The sequence below is a fragment of the Copadichromis virginalis genome, linkage group LG7 (genome assembly GCF_057382275.1).
Source record: "Copadichromis virginalis isolate Kocher_CV1m ecotype Utaka linkage group LG7, C_Virginalis_male_GT1.1, whole genome shotgun sequence".
Taxonomy (NCBI): Eukaryota; Metazoa; Chordata; class Actinopteri; order Cichliformes; family Cichlidae; genus Copadichromis; species Copadichromis virginalis.
In genome coordinates this window covers 30917676-30943467 of record NC_140624.1, presented here as the reverse complement: position 1 = coordinate 30943467, position 25792 = coordinate 30917676, and the positions used below count along the sequence as shown (strand labels likewise).

The 25792-nt window shown below is 40.4% G+C and overlaps 2 protein-coding genes across 3 annotated transcripts; both read right to left on the bottom strand.

The window, feature by feature from the left end:
* Positions 1 to 2101: 2101 nt before the first annotated feature.
* Positions 2102 to 6673, bottom strand: LOC146705348 (single-strand DNA endonuclease ASTE1-like). Of its 2 annotated transcripts, XM_085462999.1 has the most exons (5): positions 5435 to 6673; positions 5124 to 5328; positions 3017 to 3182; positions 2849 to 2938; positions 2102 to 2737 (listed from the first exon to the last, which is right to left on the bottom strand). In XM_085462999.1, the coding sequence occupies exons 1-5, from the start codon at positions 6635 to 6637 to the stop codon at positions 2719 to 2721; spliced, it is 1683 nt and encodes a 560-aa protein (XP_085319125.1). In that variant the 5' UTR covers positions 6638 to 6673; the 3' UTR covers positions 2102 to 2718. The 2 variants fall into 2 exon arrangements, with proteins under 2 accessions (XP_085319125.1, XP_085319124.1); XM_085462998.1 differs by having other exon boundaries at positions 2102 to 2938.
* A 3762-nt stretch (positions 6674 to 10435) lies between these two features.
* LOC146705347 (single-strand DNA endonuclease ASTE1-like) lies at positions 10436 to 20314 on the bottom strand. The gene is made up of 5 exons (XM_085462997.1): positions 19077 to 20314; positions 18768 to 18972; positions 13909 to 13968; positions 13068 to 13233; positions 10436 to 12987 (listed from the first exon to the last, which is right to left on the bottom strand). The coding sequence occupies exons 1-5, from the start codon at positions 20286 to 20288 to the stop codon at positions 12222 to 12224; spliced, it is 2409 nt and encodes an 802-aa protein (XP_085319123.1). The 5' UTR covers positions 20289 to 20314; the 3' UTR covers positions 10436 to 12221.
* Positions 20315 to 25792: the final 5478 nt, after the last annotated feature.

Sequence of the window (25792 nt, the reverse complement as noted above, 5' to 3'; positions counted from 1 at the left end):
TAAAGAAATGAGGGGTGACTGAAGAATTCTGTACAGTACTGTATTTAAACAAACTGATAAACATCAGACTGGAGAAAAAGCAAATTATTTTTATGCTATTAAAGCTAACCAGTCACCAATGGTGACTATTTGATACCAACTGGAGACCAACACTATTGGTTTCTGCTGCAGTTCAATATGAAATCCATCATTAGATGAAGATCAGTCATCATTCTGGTCTCTTTCTATCTAATAACATCTGTCTTCACAACCACATCACTTCCTGTTTGGTTAACTTATTTTTTCCTTTCATTTGGCATCATTAATTACTTTAATAATTACTTGTTTGACACGTGTTTCTGTAATTGTACTGCATTTGTCTACAACATCTGCATAGTGTCTTCAAGTGTCCACTACCTTTCATTAATACACAGTGAGCAAGTAACATAATGGACTAACACAGTGGCTGATTTTGTAAATAAAACATATACATCATATTATTCTTTTCTTTGTTTCTGCACTCAGGACCTTAAATTCTTGATTTTGTATGGACATAATAACTTGAGATAATTTATCAGCTGGGGTTAAAGTCAATGTTCCCTCTAATTTTTCATGTGTCTGAGTGAACACACAAACTCCCTGAGCGATCAGCAGACGTGTGCACTGTGGTCACGCCAGCATCAAATCCATCCAAGTTACATGGTTTATTACAATAATCAAATTACAGCATTTACATTTATGTTAGACTCCTTTTAATTAACTGCTTTAGCCCACTTACAATGAAAAAGGAAAAAAAATCTTGTTCATGACCTGTGTAGTATGTTAACACTATTGGAAGTAAAAATAACTTGAACCCCAATTTTTCATTATATACTGTATTTTCAACCAATATTGGGCAATTAATTATATAGTTACTTCTTCAAAAACGTTACTGAGTTTTGCAAACAGTTTTTTGCAGCTGTTTACCTGAAAATGCTGCCATGGCGTTTTGTGCCACTCCAAAAAATTATTTCTGTCCACTATGACATAAAGGAGAACAACAACCTGATACCTGCAGGCCTGACAACAGATGTATCACTCCTGTAACATTCAGCAGTCGCCTCATTGTTCTGACACACACAACAAAACTACTGACTACACACAGTAGCGGTTTTTGATACGGTGACATGGGCGGTTGCCCAGGGAGGCATTGTGGTGGGGAGCGGCATCACGGGCATCGGCAAAAAAAACAAAAAAAAAAGAAAAAAAAATTGCTCGTACTGATGCTGCCCCGACATCAGCCAGCGCATATTGGGAATGGCACAGGCACCAATCGGTTTACCGCCGCCCATTTGCTGGGAGTAAGGGCGCCCTCCGTTTGGAAGGTGCGCCTGCTGCTTGCGGCACAGGGAGGAGAGGGCGGGGGATTCTCTGGCTGGCTGGAGCAGCGTCTAATAACCAACCAAAATAAAACAAAATAAAAACAAACTAACAAACACAAAAACACCAGACATTATGATACAGACTTATAATTTGCACCGATGTTTTTTCAAAATTCTATACGCGAAAAGTGAGCGCGAGAGCCCTCGGTGCGCCTGCTTGCTGCTGAAGTCAAAGTAAACTTTATTGTCATCTCTGCTACATACAGTCCAGTATATAGAGAGACTTATTTTCCACCCTGATTTACGAATAAATTCTTTACAAATCCTACCATGTGGATTCATGGATTTTTTTTTCACATTCTGTCTCTCACAGTTGAAGTGTACCTCTGGTGCAAATTACTGACCTCTGTCATCATTTTAGGTGGGGGAACTTGCACAATCGGTGGCTGACTAAATACTTTTTTGCCCCACTGTATATACTTAACACATCACATATTTTTCGTTACTCTGTTTCTGCACACAGGTTCTTAAATTCTTGATGTTGCTTGGACACAATAGCCTAAGATCGTTTATCAGCAGGGGTTAAAGTGGGATTTGGTAGGTGGAGGAACCCTAAGATCAGGTGTAGCCGTGCAGCGTAGGAACAAGAATCACTTAGAAATAAGTCATATAGTAATTTGCAGGGATAGAACGAATCAACAGTCCCAACATTTAAAGATCACCAGCTGCAGCAGGAGAAACAGAGAGGACAAGTTTAAGGCAAATGTTAAAGAATTACTTTTATAAATGAAGAGTTAAAATATAACTCGTGGATCATCAGTGCTCAAATTCATGAATATGAATGAACTCTGATCATTTTTGTTTGTAACTGCTGTGTCTGACTCAGAGCTGCATCACTGAGCGACAAAAAGTTCAGGCTCATGAATATTATTTATGAACAAACATGAATATAAAATCAGATCAGATCAGTGCTGGTGGGGAAAATGAAATTCTCACAGATTTAATCACACACTCGTCCTGTTTTGAGGGCTTTGGGTTTTTGATTCGTGTTCATCTTTCTTGTTTTTATGATGACAGTGTTGTGATACTATTCTGTTCTTGGCTTTTGTGTTCAGTCATTATTAGAGACAAATTGTTGAAAAGAGCTACTTTTTACTGTCTTGAACTGTTTTACGTTTTCTTGAGTTTAGCTTATACCGAGAAAAAAAACAGATTTACCAACATATAGAAATAAAATGACCTTTGACCCTTAGTTGTACCGCTAAATCCTCTACTTCAAACACTTCATTCAATCGTGCAGAAAAAATAAAGAACAAAAAATTAAATTTAAATATAAACTATTTGACCTGTATAATTATCATCTGTTTTCAGTATGGCTTCATGTCACATCTGAAGATCTTTTAAAAAAAGAGCATACAGAGGATGCAGTAAAAATAAAGTAAAAGGGGAAAAGGACAAAGGATCCCTTTCCAAAAAGTTAATGACAAACAGTCTTTAGGTTCTCATACAATTCCTTCTTTTCTCCTCTCAGTGTTTTCTGTACTTCTTCAATCGTGTCTTCATCTGCCAGCCGATGAAGGAGAGGTCCACAGTAAAGCCTGACAAAGCAAAATCTCAGTTAAAGTTGATGAAGTGTGTTAAACATCTGTGGAGCGCATCATTGGTCTGGTGTTTACCGGGCACACTGAGGTTCTGGTAGAGGGGAACACAGCAGCTGGTTCAGGTGGAGGCTCTGCCTCATGCAGCACAGCCATTGGCTGAAAGCATGAGCCACACGGGGCTGCCATTTCCTCCTGATAGCTGCATCCTTTAAAGCTTTCATCTTCCTCTCAAACTCGTCCTCTACAGACAAAATAAGACAAAGTTTCAGTGACACAGAACCAGAGACCAGCAGCAGTTTGTCTTCTTGTTCAGGCTGATGTGGAAGCATCAGTGCTGCTGCTGTCACACAAACTCTGACTACAGTCCATCTGCTGACTGCTTTCAGAGAGACTAACCTGCTGACAGCTGACTGTGAATAATAAACAGAATAATCAGATTTATGGAGCTGAAACTGTAGAAATTTCATCAGAATGGCAGAGCTGTCACAGGTGTTCCTAATAAAGTGACATGTAGCTAGGGCTGCTCAATTAATCGAATTTTAATCTCGATTACAATCTGGGCTTTCAACGATCATTAAAAATGACTGAGTCGATTATTAGCCCCTCCCTCGTGCTTTACTCTCGCGCTGCTCCCTGTGGCAAATCGAGCGCACCTCTCTGCATTTCGAACACGTGTCACAACAATTAATTAATCACTGATTATTGTTTATTGAATAGCGATGCCTCTTTTATGACAGCAGTCAGTTAGCAGCAGCTCATTAGCTTTCCTTTTATCACATGATGAGGTTTACCAACTAGTGGTCTAGATCAGAACCTCTTTCTCTGTTCATGACATCACTCACAGAGCAACCAATGAGAGTGAGGTGTTGTTGCGGCTTTTTGATGTTGGTTTATGCCTTCACTGCCATGAGATCACATAAAGTGGTGCATAATCTCTCCAACACCTTACCAGCTTTGTGTGAGATTGATGACGCCATCAGCCACACGGTTCCTGTTTGAAACAACGAGAGCATGATGATGTCACACAAACAGGAAGCTGAGGAGCAGCTGTTAGATGACCTGCTGTTCAGTCATTTAGAGCAGCGGTCCCCAACCTTTTTTGTGCCACGGACCGGTTTATGCCCGACAATATTTTCATGGACCGGCCTTTAAGGTGTTGCGGATAAATACAACAAAATAAAACTAGTACCGGTACCGGTAAATTTATTCATAACACACGTGAAAAGACCAAGGAAAACCGAGTAAACGATAAAAACAATAACAAAATAATGCCAAAAACCGATAAAAACCCTGAAAATCACACATTTCACACCTGAGCCTCAACTCTCGTGGCCCGGTACCAAACGACTCATGGACCGGTCCGAGGCCCGGGGGTTGGGGACCGTTGATTAAGAGGACCCGAGGGAAGCTCGGAAAGCTAAGCGGAAGTTATTTGGGACGACCGTGGCTCAGGGGGTTGGGAAGTGCATTTGTAACTGGAAGGTCGCCGGTTCAATCCCCGGGCTCTCTGTCCTGGTCGTTGTGTCCTTGGGCAAGACACTTTACCCTACTGCCTACTGGTGTTGGCCAGAGGGCCGATGGTGCGATATGGCAGCCTCGCTTCTGTCAGTCTGCCCCAGGGCAGCTGTGGCTACAACCGTAGCTTACCTCCACCAGTGTGTGAATGTGAGAGTGAATGAATAGTGGCATTGTAAAGCGCTTTGGGTGCCTTGAAAAAGCGCTATATAAATCCAATCCATTATTATTTGGAGAGGAGAGTGACTGCTGCTGGTTGAAAAGAGAGGTAAAAAAAACTTCAGTGGTGTGGAAACATTATGGGTTCGCGGAGTCAGACGTGGATCAAGTAGACATAGTGTGTAAACTTTGCTACAGTGTCGTAGCTGCACCACAGAGCAACACTGCAAAGTTCACTAAACATAGATGTTTACATTTTTCATTTATTTTTTATATTGCAAACATTTGCACTGTTATCAGTATTTGCACACTATTTTATATTATTTTTTGACAATCTTCAAAGTCACTATTCAATACATTCTTATTGTTAAATAAATATCGTCAAATAATCGAGATCTCAATTTCAGTGAAAATAATCGTGATTATCATTTTTGCCATAATCGAGCAGCCCTACATGTAACTATGCATTTCATTGTAAATATCCATCATTGTATCAAGTAAGACTTACCTGGACCATGTTGGTCAAACACAAACCCCAACAGGAGGGCGTGGAGGCAGTGGACAGTTTCAGGTTTTGGGTGGTGTTGTAGCCTCTTGAACCAGAAAACAGTCACACAGACTGGCAGCTTCAGCTGGTCGGGGATGTTTCCTAAGTCTAAAGTCTGAACCTGCAGAGCTTCTTCAAACACTCTGCGACGCAAACCCTCAGGAGCCTGCACAGAGAGGTACCACACAGACAAGATGCTCACATGTACCACAGAAACACATCTATGACCTGTCAGAGTAATTAAACACATATTTCATGACTAACCTCAGTACCTTATGTAGACGCTGTAATTTCAGTTGTTTCTGTTCATCACTGCTGAGGAGTATTGATGGGACACGCTTGTCTTTGATCTCTTCTCTATCCCTGTCATATTCAGTGCACATCTGACCTCCAGTTAACAGTCCATAGAAGTACTGTCTGATGGGGTAAGCAGCTGTGTAACTACTGCGCTGTGAAAAGTCCTCCACAAGAGCAGGCAGCAGAATAGTCTTCTGATCTAAAACACTTGTGACGAAAGTGGTGATTTCTCCATGCTCAACTTTTTTACTCACCCATGTCGGCAACTCAAGACATTTTTTTTCTGGTTGAACATATTTTTGAATGGCGAGTTTGAAAGTTTGGTTTTCTTTTTTACCAACATGACTTAAAGCTTGACTCAGAGCACGTTCTCTCTTCTGTGAGTCGTTCAAACCATCCAGATTCGCTTTAGTTAAAAAGCTGAGCATACCATCCAGTCTTTTAATCCTGTACTCACCAGGTGAAGATGATTCATTTGCAAAGGTACCATTGTCTTTTAATATTGAATAATCATTTCCTGCTATTGAAGCAAAGACTGGCATGAGAGCAGGGTCCAATTTGAAATGCTCACAAAACTTTGAACGTGTGTAGAGCTTAGCAGGAATTTTTTCATCCTCTTTGCTTTTCCACTCAAAGTTGTCAAGATGAAGGAAACCTTTGCACAAATCAAAGATGTAAAAATCCTTATCAATGGACAGCACAGCACATTGTTTCTGATTTGCAGCAGAAACAATTACAGGGTCTGCCTCTCCTAAACACTGTTCAAACATGATGTCTTTCTCCTTCAAGATTTCTATGAAGACATCTTTTACCAGAGGTGGTAAGACGTTACATCCTTGTGGTGCAGCGTCAGGCTCAGTCTCTGCTACTGTCTTTGCTTTTTCCAGTTTATGTTTTAGACGAGACACAAGATGTTCACGCTTCTCAGGCCCTGAGCCTCCATCCAAGATGACGTACGGAGTGACTTCACAGTCCTGCAGAGTCTTAAAGAAGTTACAGACCTCATCTTTGAATCCAGGATAATCTCCTCCACAGCGCTGGTCCAGCTTTGGATCAGACGTATAATACAAAGAATAGTACAGAGCTGCACCATCAATGATGAGACCTGTTTTTTCTATGTTAACCTCTTCATAGAGACACAAATCATCTATCATTTTCTTTAAGGTTGAAACCTCCATGATTCCTTAAAGTGTTGTGAAGGTGAGTGGTGGTTATTGTGCTAATGCCTCTGTGTCTGCAGATATTTACACACCTGCTAGAACATCATACAGGTACACGCCCACACTGACAAAACCAGTCACACCTGTTCTGACTAATCTAACATACCTATGTTACTCTTTGGTTTCATTTCTTTTATCTTCATGTCGTGGTCTTCTGTTTTATTTCATTTGATTTGATTTGATTTCAAGTAAACTCAGGTGCCCTGGCTTTTTGTGAAACAATTAATTGGTTCTCGACCCGTCAGAGCATTCACCCATACTTTTAAATGACAGAGTAAAAACGGTGTTACTGTCATGGAACGCTGTGCGGCAGGCAGGAGTAGGACCCAAAATGCAGGACTCACAGGCACGAGGGAATAAACTCAAAAGGCAGCTTTATTGCGTAACAGAAGATGATAGGCGATACAAAACTAGACTGGGAAAAACTAACATAAGGCTCACCAGGAAACACGGGGGAATCACACACAGCATGAGGGACGACGTCACACTGAACAGAGGGAGACGCAGACAGAAATACACAGAGGGTAACGAGGGAAGTGGGAACACACGGGGAACACAGGTGACACTGATAATCATAACGAGACAGGGCGGGGTGAACTGAACACTGACGGGAGAGGTGAAACAGGAAGTACAGGAGGAGAGAGAGCACGAGTAGAACACCAACGTAACAGGCAGGGGAGACATGGAATAAACACGAAAGGGGACGAGGGCTCATAAATACATAGAGGGCACACAGGGGGAAGAGAGAGCACGGGGAGAACTTAGACATAAAGGGCAGGGGAAGCATGGAATAAAATACAAACATACAAGGAAACTAAGAACACTGGGCCAACATGGCCCAGGACCATGACAGTTAGTGATAAGTTAGACAGAATCATTACCTCGGACTGTCTTCTGATTATTGAGAGAAATAGAAGTGGAGATACTTCTGTTACAAATGCAATATTAATATAATATCAATAGATAATAATACAAATTTTATTTCAATGAATGTAATCACTCTGATCATCTTTTATGTAGAACATAAGCAAAGAAAAACACTGTACAGCTGTGGTCAGAAGATCTTAATAATAACCCCGAACCACCAAGGCTGCAAACAAGTTGACAGCTGAGCTACTAGTTATACATGAAAAAACACTATTTTTTTTAAAAGAAAGATAGCGATGTAGAAATACACACGACTGTGTTTTCAGATAAAAGTAACAGTCACACAAAGAAAGGCAGAAATAGATGAGGAACAAACGGTGCTAAAAGAGAAAGTTATCATATTCATGAAGCTAAACTTAATAAATTGTGCGTTATTGATCAGTATTTACTCAGGTGTGGATTTACGCATTTGTAATATAGTCTTACATGTGTTTATATTGATTATTTGTGTGTGGATTGAAGCACGCATTTCCTGAAAAGTTACACACAAATCATTGTACACATTTGTGAGTCTAATTTTAAGCTTTTGGGTGATCCTTGAATGAATGTTTGGATGAAACACCCTCGCTTTCGCAGAGAATTCATTCCAACAGCATTTTGATTCTATAACTCCTCAATCACAATATCATGAGTCACAGGACATTCTGGACATTCATGGACACGCTTCATGCAAAATGCACCTTTTATTTGTATGGATGTGTGCAGGTATATGTATACGTATGTATATTTAGTGTACATGTAGTATAGACATGTACATGTGTATATTAATATTTACATATATCTATTACTTACATAGTAATAGTAGTAGTAGCATAGTTAAATTCATGAATCTCTGCTACACTTCATGTAACCTACCTGTGACCATGAAACCACCGACACTGTGCAGCAGTCACACACAGTTCTTTACTTTGAATCCATCACAGTGCAGCAAACTAACCTGTTTATCCTGCATTACCTGCAGAGGATGTTCATGTAACCTTTAACACAGTTTACCTCAGTTCGTTTAGCAGCAGGTTTCACAATATGAAAAAGCCCAAGTCTCATGTATGCAATGTGTGATTTAAAAACATGAGCACTTACATGTAAGCTTTAACCCTTGGATGCACAACCTACCAATACCTACGCTCTTTCTTTTTGTGGGGTCAAAAATGACCCCAAATAAAATCTGTTTTTGCAATAAACTGGGTGTTATTCTTCAAAATCTTTAAAACAAAGAGTTGTAATATATTCATATTCCAGGTGTTCCTCATAAAACACATATATGACATGAGGCCATTTGCATTTTTACGTATTTTTTCATTAATTTTAAGAAATTGCAGTTTTTGTATCACTACCTAAGTCTTCACAAAAAATCAATGCTTTTTTGCAATAAACTAAAGACATTTCTCTCATTTTGGTTAAGATGATATATCTTGTTCAAACAAAAGAGTAATTTCATTTTTGACATGTACATTTTTTTATTTTCATTCACATTTTAGCACTTAGCAATCAATCAATCAGGCGTCAAAACATGTTTGTGTTCAGAACTACAAATTAAATGTCTTTTATCAATTATTTTTTTTAATGTCTCAATTCCAACCCTCCTCCTTTATCCGGGCTTGGAGCAAGAAAAAAGTGACCCGAAATAGGCTCTCTGGTGAAGTTACTTTGTGTGTTTGTTTGCATTTATAAGTAGTTTTAAATCTTGTGATCCACAAAACATCATAACAGTAAAAGAAGAAGTGACTGCGTTACAGTCATTACGGGAGCAGCGGCTTCACTCATGCACGATTCATTTGGAGGTGTGAACGTCTTCTGCCCTGATAGCAGCTGGGGGAGGACTATCCTCCACCTGTGAGCGCTTTGGCACGGGTGAGGTGCCCACGGCAGCACCTGCTGCTTGTTGAGATTAAGAGTGATACACACTTTCATGTCAAAAAGTTGTCATAAATAAGTCTCCAATAACACCAGAAAAAGTCGCCAGATTTGTCGCTAGTCGCTTTTTAGAAAAATAAGTCGCTATGGGGGTCTGAAAACTCACTAAATATAGCGACAAAGTCGCTAAGTTGGCAACACAGGTCCTGGATCATTTGTAGGGCAAGGTCCACAGGGATCCTAGCTGGCCTTCGAGCAGCCATGTTTAGATCAGAGGTTCCCAAAGTGTGGGGCACCTAGATAAACACAAAGCAGGAGATGAAACATCGCCAAATATGTTTCCAAACCAACTTCATTCCAAGCCAAAGACTAGAAAATATGATGAAGCTTGATTGAACTGCTCCAGTAGGAGAAACTTAAGTTATTTTACTTTTCCTTTCTTGTTATTTTTCCTTGCTTTTGTGCAGACATGGTACCTGCACAATCGTTTTGTGTTGTGTTTATTTATTGATTATTGAACATCAGCTCCAGTAGCCCTTCTTAAGTCTAACGATCGAGGCAACTGATAATCGCACAATATCTAGCTTAATACCTGGTTTCTATGAATTCATTAGCACTTCATCAGTGTTACATGAGGTTATAGTCTGAGAAGCAGTGCCAAGACAAAAGGTATTGATATTTATGCAAACAAAAAGAGAAAATAAAATGTCTTTATCTTAAATAATATTTTCTTTTTTCCTGCTAATGTGCCCGGTAAACTCTGTAACATTGTTCATGGTGTTACATGTGATTTCTGTGTCATAAATCTTTTACATGTTGGTTAAACTGCGATAAAAATGATGGGGCACATAAGGATGTTGAGTAACTTGAATTCAATAGTATAATGTGGACTCATAAAAATATTAATCCTTGATGATATTAGTGAACAAAAAAACCTCCAAAATCATATTTTCAAATTTGTTGTCCATAACGCAGTTGAAAAATAACAAATTCGAATGATAATTTAAATTTTATTTTGTTTTTTATTCCAACATTTTATATCCCACTACGTTTTTCTGACCAATCCCAAAACAAAATAGAAAACATTCTTTTAAAACAATTTATTACTTAGACTGTAAATTAGTATTTACAAACTCATAAAGCATAAAACTCCTAACAACATGTCTCCTGTACTTGATGAGGTACGGGCTACAGCATGGAGATACAAATGACATGCAACACACACACACACACACACACAGCATTAACCTTGTACAACAGCAGCACAAGCTGAAGCACAATATGCAACACAAACTGTGCTCACCCGACTTTATTGATCATCAATGACACGTTCTATTAAAAGGGTCCAGGTGATCAGGAAAATTGACAAAATGTGTCCCAGTCAGAAAAAGGAGATAGGGAGGCAAAAGGGTTAAATTAAAGAGTTTTATTTAAGTTTCTATTAATAACTCAACTAAAAGAGAAGGACAAGCTGCTATGACCAGTTAAAGAAACAAACAACTCAGACATTGGTCAGAAAACTGAAAAGTAAATAAAAAGAAAAAAAAAAAAAAAAAGAGTTTGGTCACCAAACACTCCTCTCCACAGAGCAGGCGTAAACAATCACCAAACATAGCTCTCTAGCTGCAACAACCAGAGCTCACCGTTCTCCTGCCTTAAATACCTTTAATTGCTGATGGGAGTCAGCTGTTCAAAAGCAAAAAGGTGGCAGCTCAGGCAGGACATACGTAGGACACGCCCACACAGGCAACTTCAGGAGAAGGCCCTGCTAGGGCCGTAACAGAAACAAACACCCCTACAATCAAACACCAGTGAAACACACACACACACACACACACACACACACACACACAGGGACATTAAACAGAGCAAAACAATGTATTTATTTTTCATCACCTTTTATTTCCTGAACTAGCAAAACTGAGGCTGGTCCAAGTTTGTATTTGTTAAACTGAGCATAAAGGGGGGGTGGGGTGGGGGGGATCTGATGAAAAGAAAATCACCGGAGAACAGCATGAAATCACAGAGTTAACAGGATTAGGGGCTGTGTGTCAGTATGAGCAAACAGAATGTAAGATGGCTGATTACAGACACCACCTGAGATTCAGCCTCAGATGCAGAAAAAACAGGATTACTCCTAAGAGTCTGCAAATGAGCTCTGTTACGGCCTTGAAGCAACAAAAATACTCCAGAAGGCACAGCACCAGCTGAACGGGTAAGATAAAGACATTTTTACCATCAACATGCTAAAATTTAAAGAGGACCGGATCTGACAGAGACTACAGTTTTTCTGGATGAGAATACTCTCCAAAAGGTGTTTGATTTTACAAAAAAAACTTGTCTATACCAAATGATTTGTCTGATAAATTCTTGAAAGGCTCCTCCTTTCCTCTCTCAGCTGCTCATTAAACACCTGACTGGCATCCATGTTCCTGTTTTCTTCAGTTTCCTGCTGCTCATAAACTATATTTGAGTTAGTGCAGCTCAATCACCTGACTGAAAGAAGTAAAACAAACCAAACTGACAGCTCTTTATTTCCCTGATTTTGTTCTTTTCTTCTTGCTGTATTAAATGTTGAGGCAGGATTGTGTTTTATTTCTGCATTACTTTAAGTTTTAAAAACGTCATCATGTTTATCCAAAAATATAAGGAAGCCATTAATCTCTTAAACCTGCATCACTTCATTTCTCTGTGTTCTTAACGTCTACTGTAAAAATAATATATTTAGTAAACCACATTTAGCTGTTTTGACTCTTTGGTGTTATGGAGTCACAGTCTCTATGACAACAGACCCTAACTCGGCTTTCTTGTCCAAATTCTGTATAAATTCATCCAGACGTCTAGAAAGGAGAGCTGCACCATCCAAAGTGGGATGGATGCCATCTTCCACAATAAGACCAGGGTTTTCCCAGAAGGTTTGCCAGTTATCTAAGAATTTCACGCTGTTTTCTGAACACCATGCAGACAGCCAGTGGTTCAATGACAGCATGCGGCTATAGATGACATCATTGGTCTCATAGGGGAGGGGACCAGAGAAAACTACAGTGTCTGACATTTTTTTGGCAAAGTTACAAACTGATGCAATGCTAATTTTAGTGACCTCGGATTGACTGAAAATGCTGTCATTACTGCCAACGTGAATTACAATCTTCCCATATCTATGTTCATTCTGAAACAGCAGTTTCAGATAAGCTTTAATGTCACCTGCTCTTGCTCCTGGAATGCAATTGATCACAGTTCCTGGAGTCTCTAGCTGCACATCTCTGAGTACAGCATCACCAATAAGCAGAGTTTTTTCCACAATGTGTGGATTGTCTGGATTGGTTTTGGAATCTTCATCTGAGTTCTCCTCTATCTCAGTCTTCTGTACTTGTTCCTCACTTGAGGGCCCTTCCCCAGTAGTTTTTGGATAAGAAATCGTCTTTAAATATTCATATAATTCCTTCTTTTCTCCTCTCAGTGTTTTCTGTACTTCTTCAATCGTGTCTTCATCTGCCAGCCGATGAAGGAGAGGTCCACAGTAAAGCCTGACAAAGCAGAAAATCTCAGTTAAAGTTGATGAAGTGTGTTACACATCTGTGGAGCGCATCATTGGTCTGGTGTTTACCGGGCACACTGAGGTTCTGGTAGAGGGGAACACAGCAGCTGGTTCAGGTGGAGGCTCTGCCTCATGCAGCACAGCCATTGGCTGAAAGCATGAGCCACACGGGGCTGCCATTTCCTCCTGATAGCTGCATCCTTTAAAGCTTTCATCTTCCTCTCAAACTCGTCCTCTACAGACAAAATAAGACAAAGTTTCAGTGACACAGAACCAGAGACCAGCAGCAGTTTGTCTTCTTGTTCAGGCTGATGTGGAAGCATCAGTGCTGCTGCTGTCACACAAACTCTGACTACAGGATGTCTGATCACAGTCTTAACCTGCTGTGACATGCAAGGGCATGAGTCATCTCTGTGGGCCCTCTTCCTTTCAGTGTAGCCAGTAGTGATTCATATTCTACATTTATTAACAGTCCACGATGTCCATGTCTGCACAGTTTTCACATTGATTTCCCAACACTTTATAATCTACAAATATTTTTTAGTTAAATAAGTTTTTTTTTGTGTATCTTGAAAAATTGAAAACTCCGATTACACTTGTAACACTAAAAACAACTAACAACATTTCACCAGAAACATGTTTTTGCCACTGTCATCCTCTGTCATGCTCACAATCTTCTTCTAGCCTGGTCCCAAGTTAACCTGCTTAGAGCCTCAGACTGTTTTCGACCTGTTTGGTGTTGAAGGTCAACAGGGGTCAAAGCAGCTCATCAAGACACACCAGAATAACTGTAAATAATATACTTATCTTTGTAACTGAGAAAGTTTAAAGTTTTGAAACTTGTACTTAGAGTGTTGATACTGATAGATACAACTGTTTATAACTTAAGGTCTCTGCTATATGAGCTCACCTTGTTTCCCATCATTTGGAGAGGAGGCTGTCGATGCTGCTTCAACCTCTCTGTTAGCTTCTGAAATGAAGGAACATCTTTCACATGTGACACTTTTTCATTGTTTTCAGTGACAGCTGATAGCTAAACCAGATTTTATTTTAAATTGTATAACAGTTAACTTCCCTCATTTTGCTTTTCTTGATTTCCTTCTTTTCATTTTTAATACCTTTTATTCTTCTTCCATGGGGAAAGATATCCCTCATGGTGCACATTCGCAATTACTTAGATAGAATAAATAAGCAGTGACGTCCAGTGTAGGACGGACAACACAATTTTATAAGTGCCATCAGAAAGCCTCCATTATATTGTTTTTTTCTTAACCATTCTTCCATAAAAAACAATTGTAAGGTCACTGATGTTGGACGAGTAGGCCTTGCTCGCACTCTCAACTGTAAATCATCCCACAGTTGTTCTGTCAGGTTGAGGTCAGGACTCTGTGCAGGTCAGTCAAGTTTGTCCACATCAAACCTACTCATCCATGTCTTTATGGACCTACTTTGTGCAGTTATGTGCAGCGATGTTGGAACAGGAAGGGGTTGTCCCCAAACTGTTCCCACACAGTTGGCCAAAATGTATTGGTATGCTGAAGCATTAAGAGTTCCTTTTACTGGAACTAAGGGGATGAGACCAGCTCCTGAAAAACAATCCCACACCCTCTCCCCTCTCCACCAAACTTTACTCTTGGCACATTGCAGTCAGACAAGTACTGTTGTCCTGACCACCATCAAGAACAGACTCATCAGTCGGATATCCAGACAGAGAAGTGTGGTTCATCACTTTAGATAACATGTCTCCACTGCTCTAGAGTCCAGTGGCAGCTTGCTTTACACCATTGCATCCCACTCTTTGCATTGTGGTTGGTGATGCAAAGCTTGGATACAGTTAGTCGCCATAGAAACCCTTTACACAGGGCTCTCTACGCACTGTTCTTGAGCTAATCTGAATGCCACGCGAAGTCTGGAGGTCTGTAGTGACTGTCTGCACAAAGTTGGTGACCTCTGAGCACAATGCTTCTGCTTACTCTGTAATTTTACATGGCCTACTACTTTGTGAGTTGCTGTCATTCCCTATCGCTCCCACTTTGTTATACTGCCACTAACAGCTGACTATGGAATTTTAGGCTACGTCCACATGTACATGGGTATTTTTGAAAATGCAGCCTTTTCTATGCGTTTGGGCCTTTCGTCCACACGTAAACGGTGTTTTGGATCATTGAAAACTGAGATTTTTTAAAACTCTTTGCATTTACGTGTGGACGAGGAAAACTGAGATTTAGTCAACCAACGTCAAAGGTGTGCGCCATTTTTGACTTCACGCTGTGTTTACATGAGATAAATTTCTACAATGGCAGATATAGACAAAATACTGTTGCAGTTTTTTCACGCTTATATACACACACACGGAGTTACTTTCCCTCCATTTAGAAAGACTGAGGCGTCAGAGTGAACTTCTACTTCTGTGGCTTCTACATTCAACACATATGCTCTCACAACCCAAATCCCAATGCCAAAGTCGTCTGTTTCGGACGAAGACTGGGTCGAACCACCTCTTGATAGACAACTTTGAAAGCACGGAGGTACTTCCAGAAAAATGGCGAGAGAATTTTTGCATGTTGAGGACTTCACTTTTGGCTCTTTGTGAGCTACTTCGTCTGCACATTGAAGCCCAAACAACGAAAATGAAGTTGCCTGTCAGTGTTGTAAAAAAAAAAGTTGCATGCACATTGCATTATTTAGCTGATGAAGTGAGGTTATGCAAGACTGCAAACGCTTTCGGACTATTAAGGCAAGTGGTGTTGAAAATTGTAAGACAAGTTTGTACTGCAATTACTGTTCACTTGGGCCCTGTGTTTATACAGTTACCAGCAAGTACAAAGTAGAGGAACTTGTAGCAGGGTTTTACTGAGCCTATGGAATTCCTCAGTGTATTGGTCCTGTGGATGGGACCCATGTGGAAATAAAGCAACCATCCATGAATTCTATGGACCATGTTAACAGGAAGGGGAGGTTTTCTCTGAACATACAAGCCACCTGTGACTAAAGGTATTAATTTATTGATGTTGCGTTGGCAAGGCAGTGTACACAAAACCCATATTTTTGCAAATTCTATGCTGAACACACATTTCAAAAATAGCATGAACTGTGGAACATAAAGAGGCAATTCCAGTTTTCCTTATTGAGGATCCAGCATACCCATGGCTTCCTTACCTAAAGAAAGAATACGCAACCGTGGGAAGCACTGCTCACGAACACTATTTTGGTCTATGCTTAAGTCGAGCTCATTGAATTTGTTTTACAGACTGAAAGCATGGTTTGGAGCATTGCAAAGGCCCTGGCAAGTCTCCCAGTTCGTGTTTTCATGTGTTTTTGCTGTTTTATATTCCAGCGTGATATTGAGGAATAATTCCACCTCACTGTCCCTCCACACATAGGACTCCTTTCTGCTTTTATGTGCCATCTTTGTTTGTGCTTAACTGGCCAACATGGTTAGGATTATTTTGCCACCTTTTTTTTTTTTTTTGCATGTTCTTGACAGCATTTGATTTGTTTTTTATGGAAGCCCGTTTCCGCCACTAAAAAAAAAAAAAGCTAGTATCCATAACTCGAAATTTCGAGTTAGCTCTGCCAATCAAAAATATACGTGAATGAGGTCGCTTTCTTGTTACCCGGAAGCATATGGCGCAGGACCGCGCACTCAAAAACGGATCCCAACAAATTAAAGTATGTTTGCTGATAGTAACACCATGTGATTCAGCTAATAACACAGGGATTTCATCATTTGTGAAGCCAGGCTGAAAACACTCAGCAATCTGTGCATTCACGACTGGATGTAATACCGGTAGCTTAGCTGTAGCATTTGTAGCTGAGGGCTTCAGCTTCCGGGTAACATGGAAATGACGTCATTCACGTAGATTACTGATTGGCAGCGCTAACTCGAAATTTCGAGTTGCTTTTCTCAAAATTTTGAGTTAATAAATCGAAATTTCGAGTTAATATGTCGAAATTTCGAGAAACTAACTTGAAATTTGGAGAAAATAACTCGAAATTTCGAGAAAATAACTCGAAATTTTGAGTTATGGATCCTTTTTTTTTTTTTTTTTAGTGGCGGAAACGGGCTTCCATAGTTTTTTGCCTTTAGATGTGGACAGAGATATTTTTTCAAAACTGCACGTGTGGTCCGGATTTTTTTTTTAACGAAAACTGAAAATCTCTGTTTACAAAAGTACCCGTGTACATGTGGACATAGCCTTGGTAGGCAGGAAATTTCACGACTGTACTTGTTACACAGGTTGCGTGGTACCATACTGGAATTCACTGAGCTCCTGAGAGCGAAGCATTCTTTTACTCATGTTTGTAGGAGCAGTCTGCATTCCTAGGAGCTTGAGTTCAGACACCCTACACCACGAGAGTCATTGGAACACCTAAACTCAATGATTTGGATGGGTGAGTGACTACTTTTAGTACAGGGTGTGCCATTTATATGGATACACCGTAATAAAATGGGAATGGTTGGTGATATTAAAGTCCTGTTTGTGGCACATTAGTATATGTGAGGGGGCAAACTCCTCAAGATGGGTGGTGACCATGGTGGCCATTTAGAAGTCGGCCATCTTGGATACAACTTTTGTTTTTTCAATAGGAAGAGGGCCATGTGACACATCAAACTTATTGGTAATGTCACAAGAAAAACAATGGTGTGCTTGGTTTCAACGTAACTTCATTCTTTCATGAGTTATTTACAGGTTTCTCTTTGTTCACAGCCATTGACATGTCGAAGAGGTTAACACGTGAGGAGCGGATTGAAATTGTGTTGATATCTGGTGAACGCAGTAACCGGGTCATTGCAGCAGATTTCAGTGCAAGACACCCTACGAGACCACCTATCTCCCATGCTACAGTTAGCAAACTGCTTGCTAAGTTTCATGAAACTGGTTCAGTGTTGGATTTGCCAAAATGTGGACGCAAGAAAACTGTCACTAATGAAGAAACATCAGTGGCTGTCCTAGCTTCATTCAGCAAGAGCCCACAGCGTAGCACTTGCCGCATGTCACTGGAGAGTGGCATTAGTCGAACATCCCTTCTGCGGATATTAGCTACTCACAAATAGCACCCTTACAAACTCCAGCTACTGCAGCATCTCAACGAGGATGACCCAGATCGGCGCACAGAATTTGCAGAATGGGCAAAACAAAAATGGGAACAGGACCCTCAGTTCACGCAGAAGATTTTGTTCAGTGATGAGGCAAACTTTTATGTGAATGGTGAAGTTAACAAACAAAACCACCGCTATTGGTCTGACACTAACCCACATTGGATGGATCCCTCCAAGACTGTTGGAACAACAAAAGTGATGGTTTGGTGTGGTATATGGGGTACAACGATACTGGGTCCATTTTTCATCAATGGAAACCTCAAGGCCACTGGATATTTGAAATTGCTACATGATGATGTGTTTCCCTCTTTGTGCACTGAAGCTGGCACGTTCCCTGAGTTTTTCCAGCAAGATGGTGCACAACCACATTATGGGTGCCAGGTCCGAGCATTCCTAGATGAACAGTTTCCTGGAAAGTGGATTGGTCGTCGTGGGCCAGTTGAATGGCCCCCAAGGTCTCCCGATCTGACCCCCTTAGACTTTTATCTTTGGGGTCATCTGAAGGCAATTGGCTATGGTGTGAAGATACGAGATGTGCAGCACCTGAAACTACGGATACTGGATGGCCATATATAAATGGCCATATAAATGGCCCACCCTGTAGTACAGTATATTTTCTATCCATTATCTGGGAAATATATACCATGTTACCCAGTGAGACTTACCTGGACTGTCATGGTGATACATAAACCCCAGTAGGAGGGCGTGGAGGCAGTGGACAGTTTCAGGTTTTGGGTGGTGTTGTAGCCTCTTGAACCAGAAAACAGTCACACAGACTGGCAGCTTCAGCTGGTCGGGGATGTTTCCTAAGTCTAAAGTCTGAACCTGCAGAGCTTCTTCAAACACCCTGCGACGCAAATCTTCAGGAGCCTGCACAGAGAGGTACCACACAGACAAGATGCTCATGTGTACCACGGAAACACGTTTATGGCCTGTCAGAGTAATTAAACACATTTATTGATTAACATCAGTACCTCATGCAGACGCTCTAGTTCCAGTTGTTTCTGTTCATCACTGCTGAGGAGTATTGATGGGACACGCTTGTCTTTGATCTCTTCTCTATCCCTGTCATATTCAGTGCACATCTGACCTCCAGTTAACAGTCCATAGAAGTACTGTCTGATGGGGTAAGCAGCTGTGTAACTGCTTGGCTGTGAAAAGTCCTCCACAAGAGCAGGCAGGATCATTGTCTTCTGATCCACAATATTTATGACGAAAGTGGTGAGTTCTCCACGCTCAATTTTTTGAAGAACCCATAAAGGCAGCTCAGAATCAGTCTTTGTTGGTTCAACATATTTTTGAATGGAGAGTTTGAAAGATCTGTCCTCGATCTCACGAACGTGATTTACAGCATTTTGCAGAGCTTGTTCTCTCTTCACTGAATCATTACAGCTGTCCAGCTTCAATTTGCTTAAAAATGTGAGCATACCATACAGTCGTTTGATGTCGTTTTGGCCAGGTGAAGATGATTCATTTGCAAATATTTCTTTACCTAATCTTGAACAATCATTTCCTGCTATTGAAGCAAAGACTGGCATGAGAGCAGGGTCCAATTTAAAATGCTCACAAAACTTTGAACGTGTGTAGAGCTTAGCAGGAATATTTCCATCCTTCTTTCTTTTCCACTCAAAGTGTTTAAGATGAAGGAAACCTTTGTGCACATCATAGATGCAGAAATCTGTGTCAATGGACAGCACAGCACATTGGTTCTGATTTGCAGCAGAAAAAATCTCAGGGTCTGCCTCTCCTAAACACTGTTTAAACTCTATGTCTTTCTCCTTCAAGATTTCTATGAAGACATCTCTGACCAGAGGTGGTAAGACGTTAGGCCTGTATCTTTTTCGTACAGTGCAGCCAAGCTCAGTCTTTGCTACTGTCTTTGCTTTTTCCAGTTTTTTTTTTAGATGAGACACAAAATGTTCACGCTTGTCAGATCCTGAGCCTCCATCCAGGAAGACGTACGGAGTGACTTCACAGTCCTGCAGAGTCTTAAAGAAGTTACAGACCTCATCTTTAAATCCAGGATAATCTCCTCCACAGCGCTGGTCCAGCTTCAGATTAGAGTAATAATACAAAAAATAGTACAGAGCTGCACCATCAATGATGAGACCTGTTTTTTCTATGTTAACCTCCTCACAGAGAGAAGGTATCTGATCTATCAAGTCCTCTAACTTTAAAATTCCCATTATTGCTTAAAGTGTGGTGAAGGTGAGCGGTGGTTATTGTGCTAATGCCTCTGTGTCTGCAGATATTTATACACCTACTAGAACATCGTACAGGTACACGCCCACACTGACAGATCCAGTCACACCTGCTCTGACTAATCTAGCATACCTATGTTACTCTTTTGGTTTCATTTCTTTTATCTTCATCTTGTGGCTTTCAGTTTTATTTCACTATGTGGTGCAAAATGAAATGTGTTTCATTAACTTTCCAGCTCTGTTAATATATCAAAGATACTTAGTTCTTTAAGATAAGAAAACGATACGATAAACCTTTATTAGTCCCAAACTAATAGAGGTTAAAAAAGGTTTTATTATCAACACATGTCCCAACTGGTGTTTAAAAAATCAGTATTTAAATTCAGTAATGAACTATGTTGTGAAGAGGAACTTTTCAAATTGAGAGCCACTGCTAAAGAAAGGCACGATTTTACCACCTCTCGGGTTGATCACTGTAACACTGCCTATTCAGTCCATGTTCTCCTTTCTTTACTACAAACAGTCCAAACTCAGGTGCACTGGCTTTCTGTGAAACAATGAATTGATTGACTCATTAGAGCATTCACCCATACTTTTAAATAACAGAGTGAAAACAGTGTTTGTGATAAGCTAGAGAGAATCATTACCTCAGACTGTCATCGGATTATTGAGAGAAAACCTGATATTGTTGGAGACTATGTGAGGAGCAGGCATTGCACTGAAGTAAAACACATTTACAAAAGATTTCAACATTTCATATCTTGACTCATGAGCTTTGAATAGCTGCAAATCACTGCAGTGTGTTTGTATTCACATTTTTAGGTTTCTAATCAGAGGTGAAACAACTAGAGTCATTTGTCACCTAAGTAGAGGTAGAGATACTTGTTAGAATCAGAATCAGAAAGGGTTTTATTGCCAAATGTTGAGCAGGTTTACAACATCAGGAAATTGCTGCGGTGCTTCAGTGCAAACATATTGTCATAAATTACGCTTAAATAGACAAGAAAATGAAAATAAGAATAAGAATTAAAAGTGCTAAGTAGATAGATATATACATGATATATACATGAGTGCAGGTGGTGATCAGTGCCAAACATGGAATGATGCAGTGACACAGCGTAGGGTCATGTGTTAGTGGTGGGAACAGTCATACGGTTATTGTTCATGTGTCCAACAGCAGAGGGGAAGAAACTGTTCTTATGGCGAGAGGTTCTGGTGCGAATGGACCGGAGCCTCCTGCCTGAGGGGAGCAGGTCAAACAGACTGTGTCCAGGGTGAGAAGGGTCAGCTGAGATCCGAGCTGCACGCCCCAGTGTCCTGGAGGTGTACAGGTCCTGCAGAGATGGGAGTCTGCAGCCAATCACCTTCTCAGCAGAGCGCACAACACGCTGCAGTCTCTGTTTGTCCCTGATAGTGGCTCCAGCGTACCACACGGTGATGGAGGAGGTGAGGATGGACTCGATGATTGCAGTGTAGAATTGCATCATCGTCCGTGTTGGCAGGTTGAATTTCTTCAGCTGCCTCAGGAAGTACATCCTCTGCTGGGCTTTCTTAATGACGGAGGTGATGGTGGGCTCCCACTTCAGGTCCTGGGTGATGGTGGTACCCAGGAAGCGGAATGAGTCCACAGAGGTGACGGGGGTGTCAGTCAGGATGATGGGGGGGAGTGGGGCTGTGTGCTTCCTGAAGTCCACAATAATCTCCACTGTCTTCTGGGCGTTCAGCACCAGGTTGTTGTGGCTGCACCAGGACACCAGACGTTCAACCTCCCTCCTGTAGGCAGACTCATCCCCGTCCGAGATGAGTCCAATAACGGTGGTGTCATCTGCAAACTTGATTAGCTTGACAGACTGGTGGGTGGAGGTGCAGCAGTTGGTGTACAGGGAGAAGAGCAGAGGAGAAAGAACACAGCCCAGAGGGGAGCCGGTGCCATATTAATATAATATTAATGCATAATAATGAAAAGTTTATTTCAATTAATGTAATCACCTTGAACATCTGTTATGTAGAAAGTAAGCAGAGGAAAACATTGTACAGATGTGGTCAGAAGATTGCATACTCTAAAAGATTAAGAATAACCCAGGAACCACCAAGGCTGCAAAACCAACAGCTGAGTTAGTAAGTTACACATGAAAGCAGTAGAAAGAAGAACAAAGATAGTCTCTGTCACCAGCTGCATCTGGAGAGGCCCAGCATCCACCTATTGCTTTTCACTGTTCACAGCACTGTTTGTTCCTTATCTATTTCTTCCTTTCTCTAAGATGATGTGGACTTGAAAGAGCAGTTTGTAAGAACTGATCCTGCCACTGAGACAGGTTTCTCAGGTAGGAGGAAAGTAGCTCTGTGCATCTTGACCATGTTTGGCTCCACTCCACAGTGAACTTTATCAAAACTAAATACCGATCCCAGCTCATCAATGAGCACCCCACATGTGTATAAGGATGACCCTGACTCCATTCAAGCCCAGGTTTAAAATGCTGTCAGAATAAGCTAAAGCTCAATTCATTCACTGAGCAGAAAAGTGGGGAGTTGATTAAATATGGAGAGAAATTTGCACCCAAATGTCTGAAACTACACTAACATCTCCCTCACTCACAAAACCTCAAATACGTGTGCACCGGTCACCTGGTACACACAGATCATATCACATGCCCACGTGGGGTTCACACAGATCGACAAGTGCAAGCTATGTTCAAGTCCCAGTGTAAAACTGGGACTTCTGGGCTTCAACTGTGTACCTGTGTCTATTTGTTTTGTTTTGTTTGTTTATTCTTTTTACTTATTTCAAATAAAGGGGACACTTATGCTCCCAGCAAGGTTTTTGAAAGATAAAATTATCAGATTCATGAAGCTAAACTTAATCAACTGTTTGTTAATGATCAGTATTTACACGGGTTTGGATTTATGCATTTGTAAAATAGTCTTGTGTGTTCAGATTGATTCTTATTTCTGTGTGGTTTGAAGCACGCACATGTGAGTCCTCAAAAGTTACACACAAATCATTGTACTCATCTGTAAATATTATTTTACGCTTGTGGATCATGTTGTATGCATTTCCAACACTTTTAAGGCAAATTTCTCTCTTTTTCGACCTCTTTAAATTTTAGTTGAATACCCCTAATATACTGTTTATGCTGTGTTTATATTAGACTCTGCAAAGCTGGTATGAAGGTGGAATTCAGTGAATGAATCTCAGGATCATCATCTAAAAGTCATCTGAATCTCTGCTACACTTGATGTAACCTACCATGAAACCACAGACACTGTGCACCAGTCACACACTGTTCTTTACTTTGAATCCATGACAGTACAGCAAACTAACCTGTTAACCTGCACTAACCTGCAGAGGATGTTCATATAACCTTTAACACAGTTTACCTCCGTTTGTTTAGCAGCAGGTTTCACAATATAAAAAAGCACAATGTCACATTACAGACCCAATGTGTGATTTAAAATCATGAGGACTTACATGTAAGCTTTAAATGAGCAGTCCTTACCTTTAAATATCACCTGCCTGTGAAATACAGCAGCTGGACCTTTAGCTAGCAGCACAGTTTGTGCATTTGTTAAGCTGATAGAAACATTGCGTTTGAAATTACCTGCCACTTAAAAATAGTTTACTCCTTTTATGTTTTTATTGTCTTTATTTTTATCTCATCTTCAGTAGAGCTAGCTAGATGCTGAAGCAACATACAGACACCTGCAGTGTCATGGTCCGGAGTCTGGTGACTCTGTGTTTATGTTTTGTTTTCTTATATTTATATGATTTAGTGGTTTGTCATGGCTTTGTCTTTCGTATTTCTAGTATTCTTAGTTATTCTTTGGTAATTTAAAGATTTTCCAGGCCTTAGGTTTTGTCAGTGTGCCTACCTTGTGTTCCTTGTGTTACATCTAGAGTCCTGGTTTCTATGTTCGTGTATTTCCTTTGACAGTGCCATGCCCCGCGTCAGTGTATTCTGTTTGCTCCCCCTCTGTCTTATCTCGTTTGATTATGTTTAGCTGTGTTCTCTACCTGTTTGCCATTTCCTCGTTTCCCTCTGTGTACATTTATTGTGTGTGTTCACCTCTGTTCCTCGTCAGATCGTCTGTTTTCTCCAGGGTGTAATGTGTCTCATCCCCGGTGTTTATGTCTCAGGCTCCGCATTCCTGGTGTTCAGGTTTTTGTAACATTTACTAATAATAGTACTACTAATTACTTTCCTCATGTTCTTTTGTTAGTTTATCCCAGTGTAGGTTTTGTTAGTCTAAGTCCCCCTCATGCTCTGCTTTTGTTTCATTTTGTCTTTCACTAAATAAATTCACTCACAGCTACGCTGTCATCAGTGCCTGCACTTTGGTCTGCTTTCTCTTCTCTCCACACGGTTCCCTCGCCAACTGTGACCAAACCAGTTAACCTCTGACTATGGCACACAGTTTTGCCTATTTGGTCTCTTTTCATCAGTCAGTATAACACATAATACATCCTAGATAAGCGGAAGAAAATGGATGGATGGACAACGGGTTTACTTGTAGCACAGAACTATGGAGCCCAGCACAGCACTGCTTAATCCCTTGTGTTTGGAGCTTTTTAATGTTTGAATTATGAACAGGCCAGTGTTTTATCAAAGAATCAACCATTCATTGTTTGTTTAAATATATACTAGTTTTACTGTAGTGTTTAATTGCTTGAAGCAAAATATAATAAAATGAGGGGTTACTCAACAATTCTGCACAGTACTATATTTAAACAAACTGATAAACATCAGACTGAAAAAAAGCAAATTATTTTAATGCTGTTAAAGCTAAACAATCACCAATGGTCAGTATTTGATACCAACTGGAGACCAACACTATTGGTTGCTGCTACAGTTCAATATGAAATAGAATAGATCTTTATTGTCACTGTTACAAGAACAACGAAACACAGTTTGGCATCTCTCCGTTGGCAGCATGTAGATTTACACTCAGATTCTTACAACGTAAGTATCTAGAAAGTAAGATAGTCGTTTTTTATCTTTACAAAAAAAGGTATGTAAGATAAAAAGATATGCAATGTAAGCAGGAAGTGAGGGATTAGTGCATTATAAGGTGCTATGTGAACAGTGGTATTGCACATTCAGTAAGGTTTAGAGCTGCTGGGTTGCTACTATCATAAATACAGTTATATAGCTAGAGGTAGGGGTGTTGGTTGCAATACAGTATAATAAATACGGTTTATAAATACAGTGTAAATGTCCATGAATGTAAACAGCACAGTTAGCCTTCAATCAGGGTGGAAATAGGGCATGTTTTCACAACCACATCACTTCCTTATTTCTTTCCTTTAATTTGGCTTCATTAATTACTTTAATATTTACTCATTAAACAATGTTTTTGTCATTGTACTATATTTGTCTGCAACTATTCTGCATAGTCATTAAATGTCAAGAATGTCTTCATTCTTGACACTCGATGTTGCTTGGACATAATAGCCTGAGATCATTTATCAGCACAGGTTAAAGTGAGATTTG

Bases quoted from the DNA above. Each gene is read 5' to 3' on its own strand.
- LOC146705348 (XM_085462998.1), bottom strand. From the start codon at position 6,637: ATGGAGGTTTCAACCTTAAAGAAAATGATAGATGATTTGTGTCTCTAT. The intron at 5,329-5,434 runs GTACTGAGGTTA...CTCTCTGTGCAG, and splicing joins AATTACAGCGTCTACATAAG to GCTCCTGAGGGTTTGCGTCG. The intron at 2,939-3,016 runs GTAAACACCAGA...TTGCTTTGTCAG, and splicing joins CCAGAACCTCAGTGTGCCCG to GCTTTACTGTGGACCTCTCC.
- LOC146705347 (XM_085462997.1), bottom strand. From the start codon at position 20,288: ATGGGAATTTTAAAGTTAGAGGACTTGATAGATCAGATACCTTCTCTC. The intron at 18,973-19,076 runs GTACTGATGTTA...CTCTCTGTGCAG, and splicing joins AACTAGAGCGTCTGCATGAG to GCTCCTGAAGATTTGCGTCG. The intron at 12,988-13,067 runs GTAAACACCAGA...CTGCTTTGTCAG, and splicing joins CCAGAACCTCAGTGTGCCCG to GCTTTACTGTGGACCTCTCC.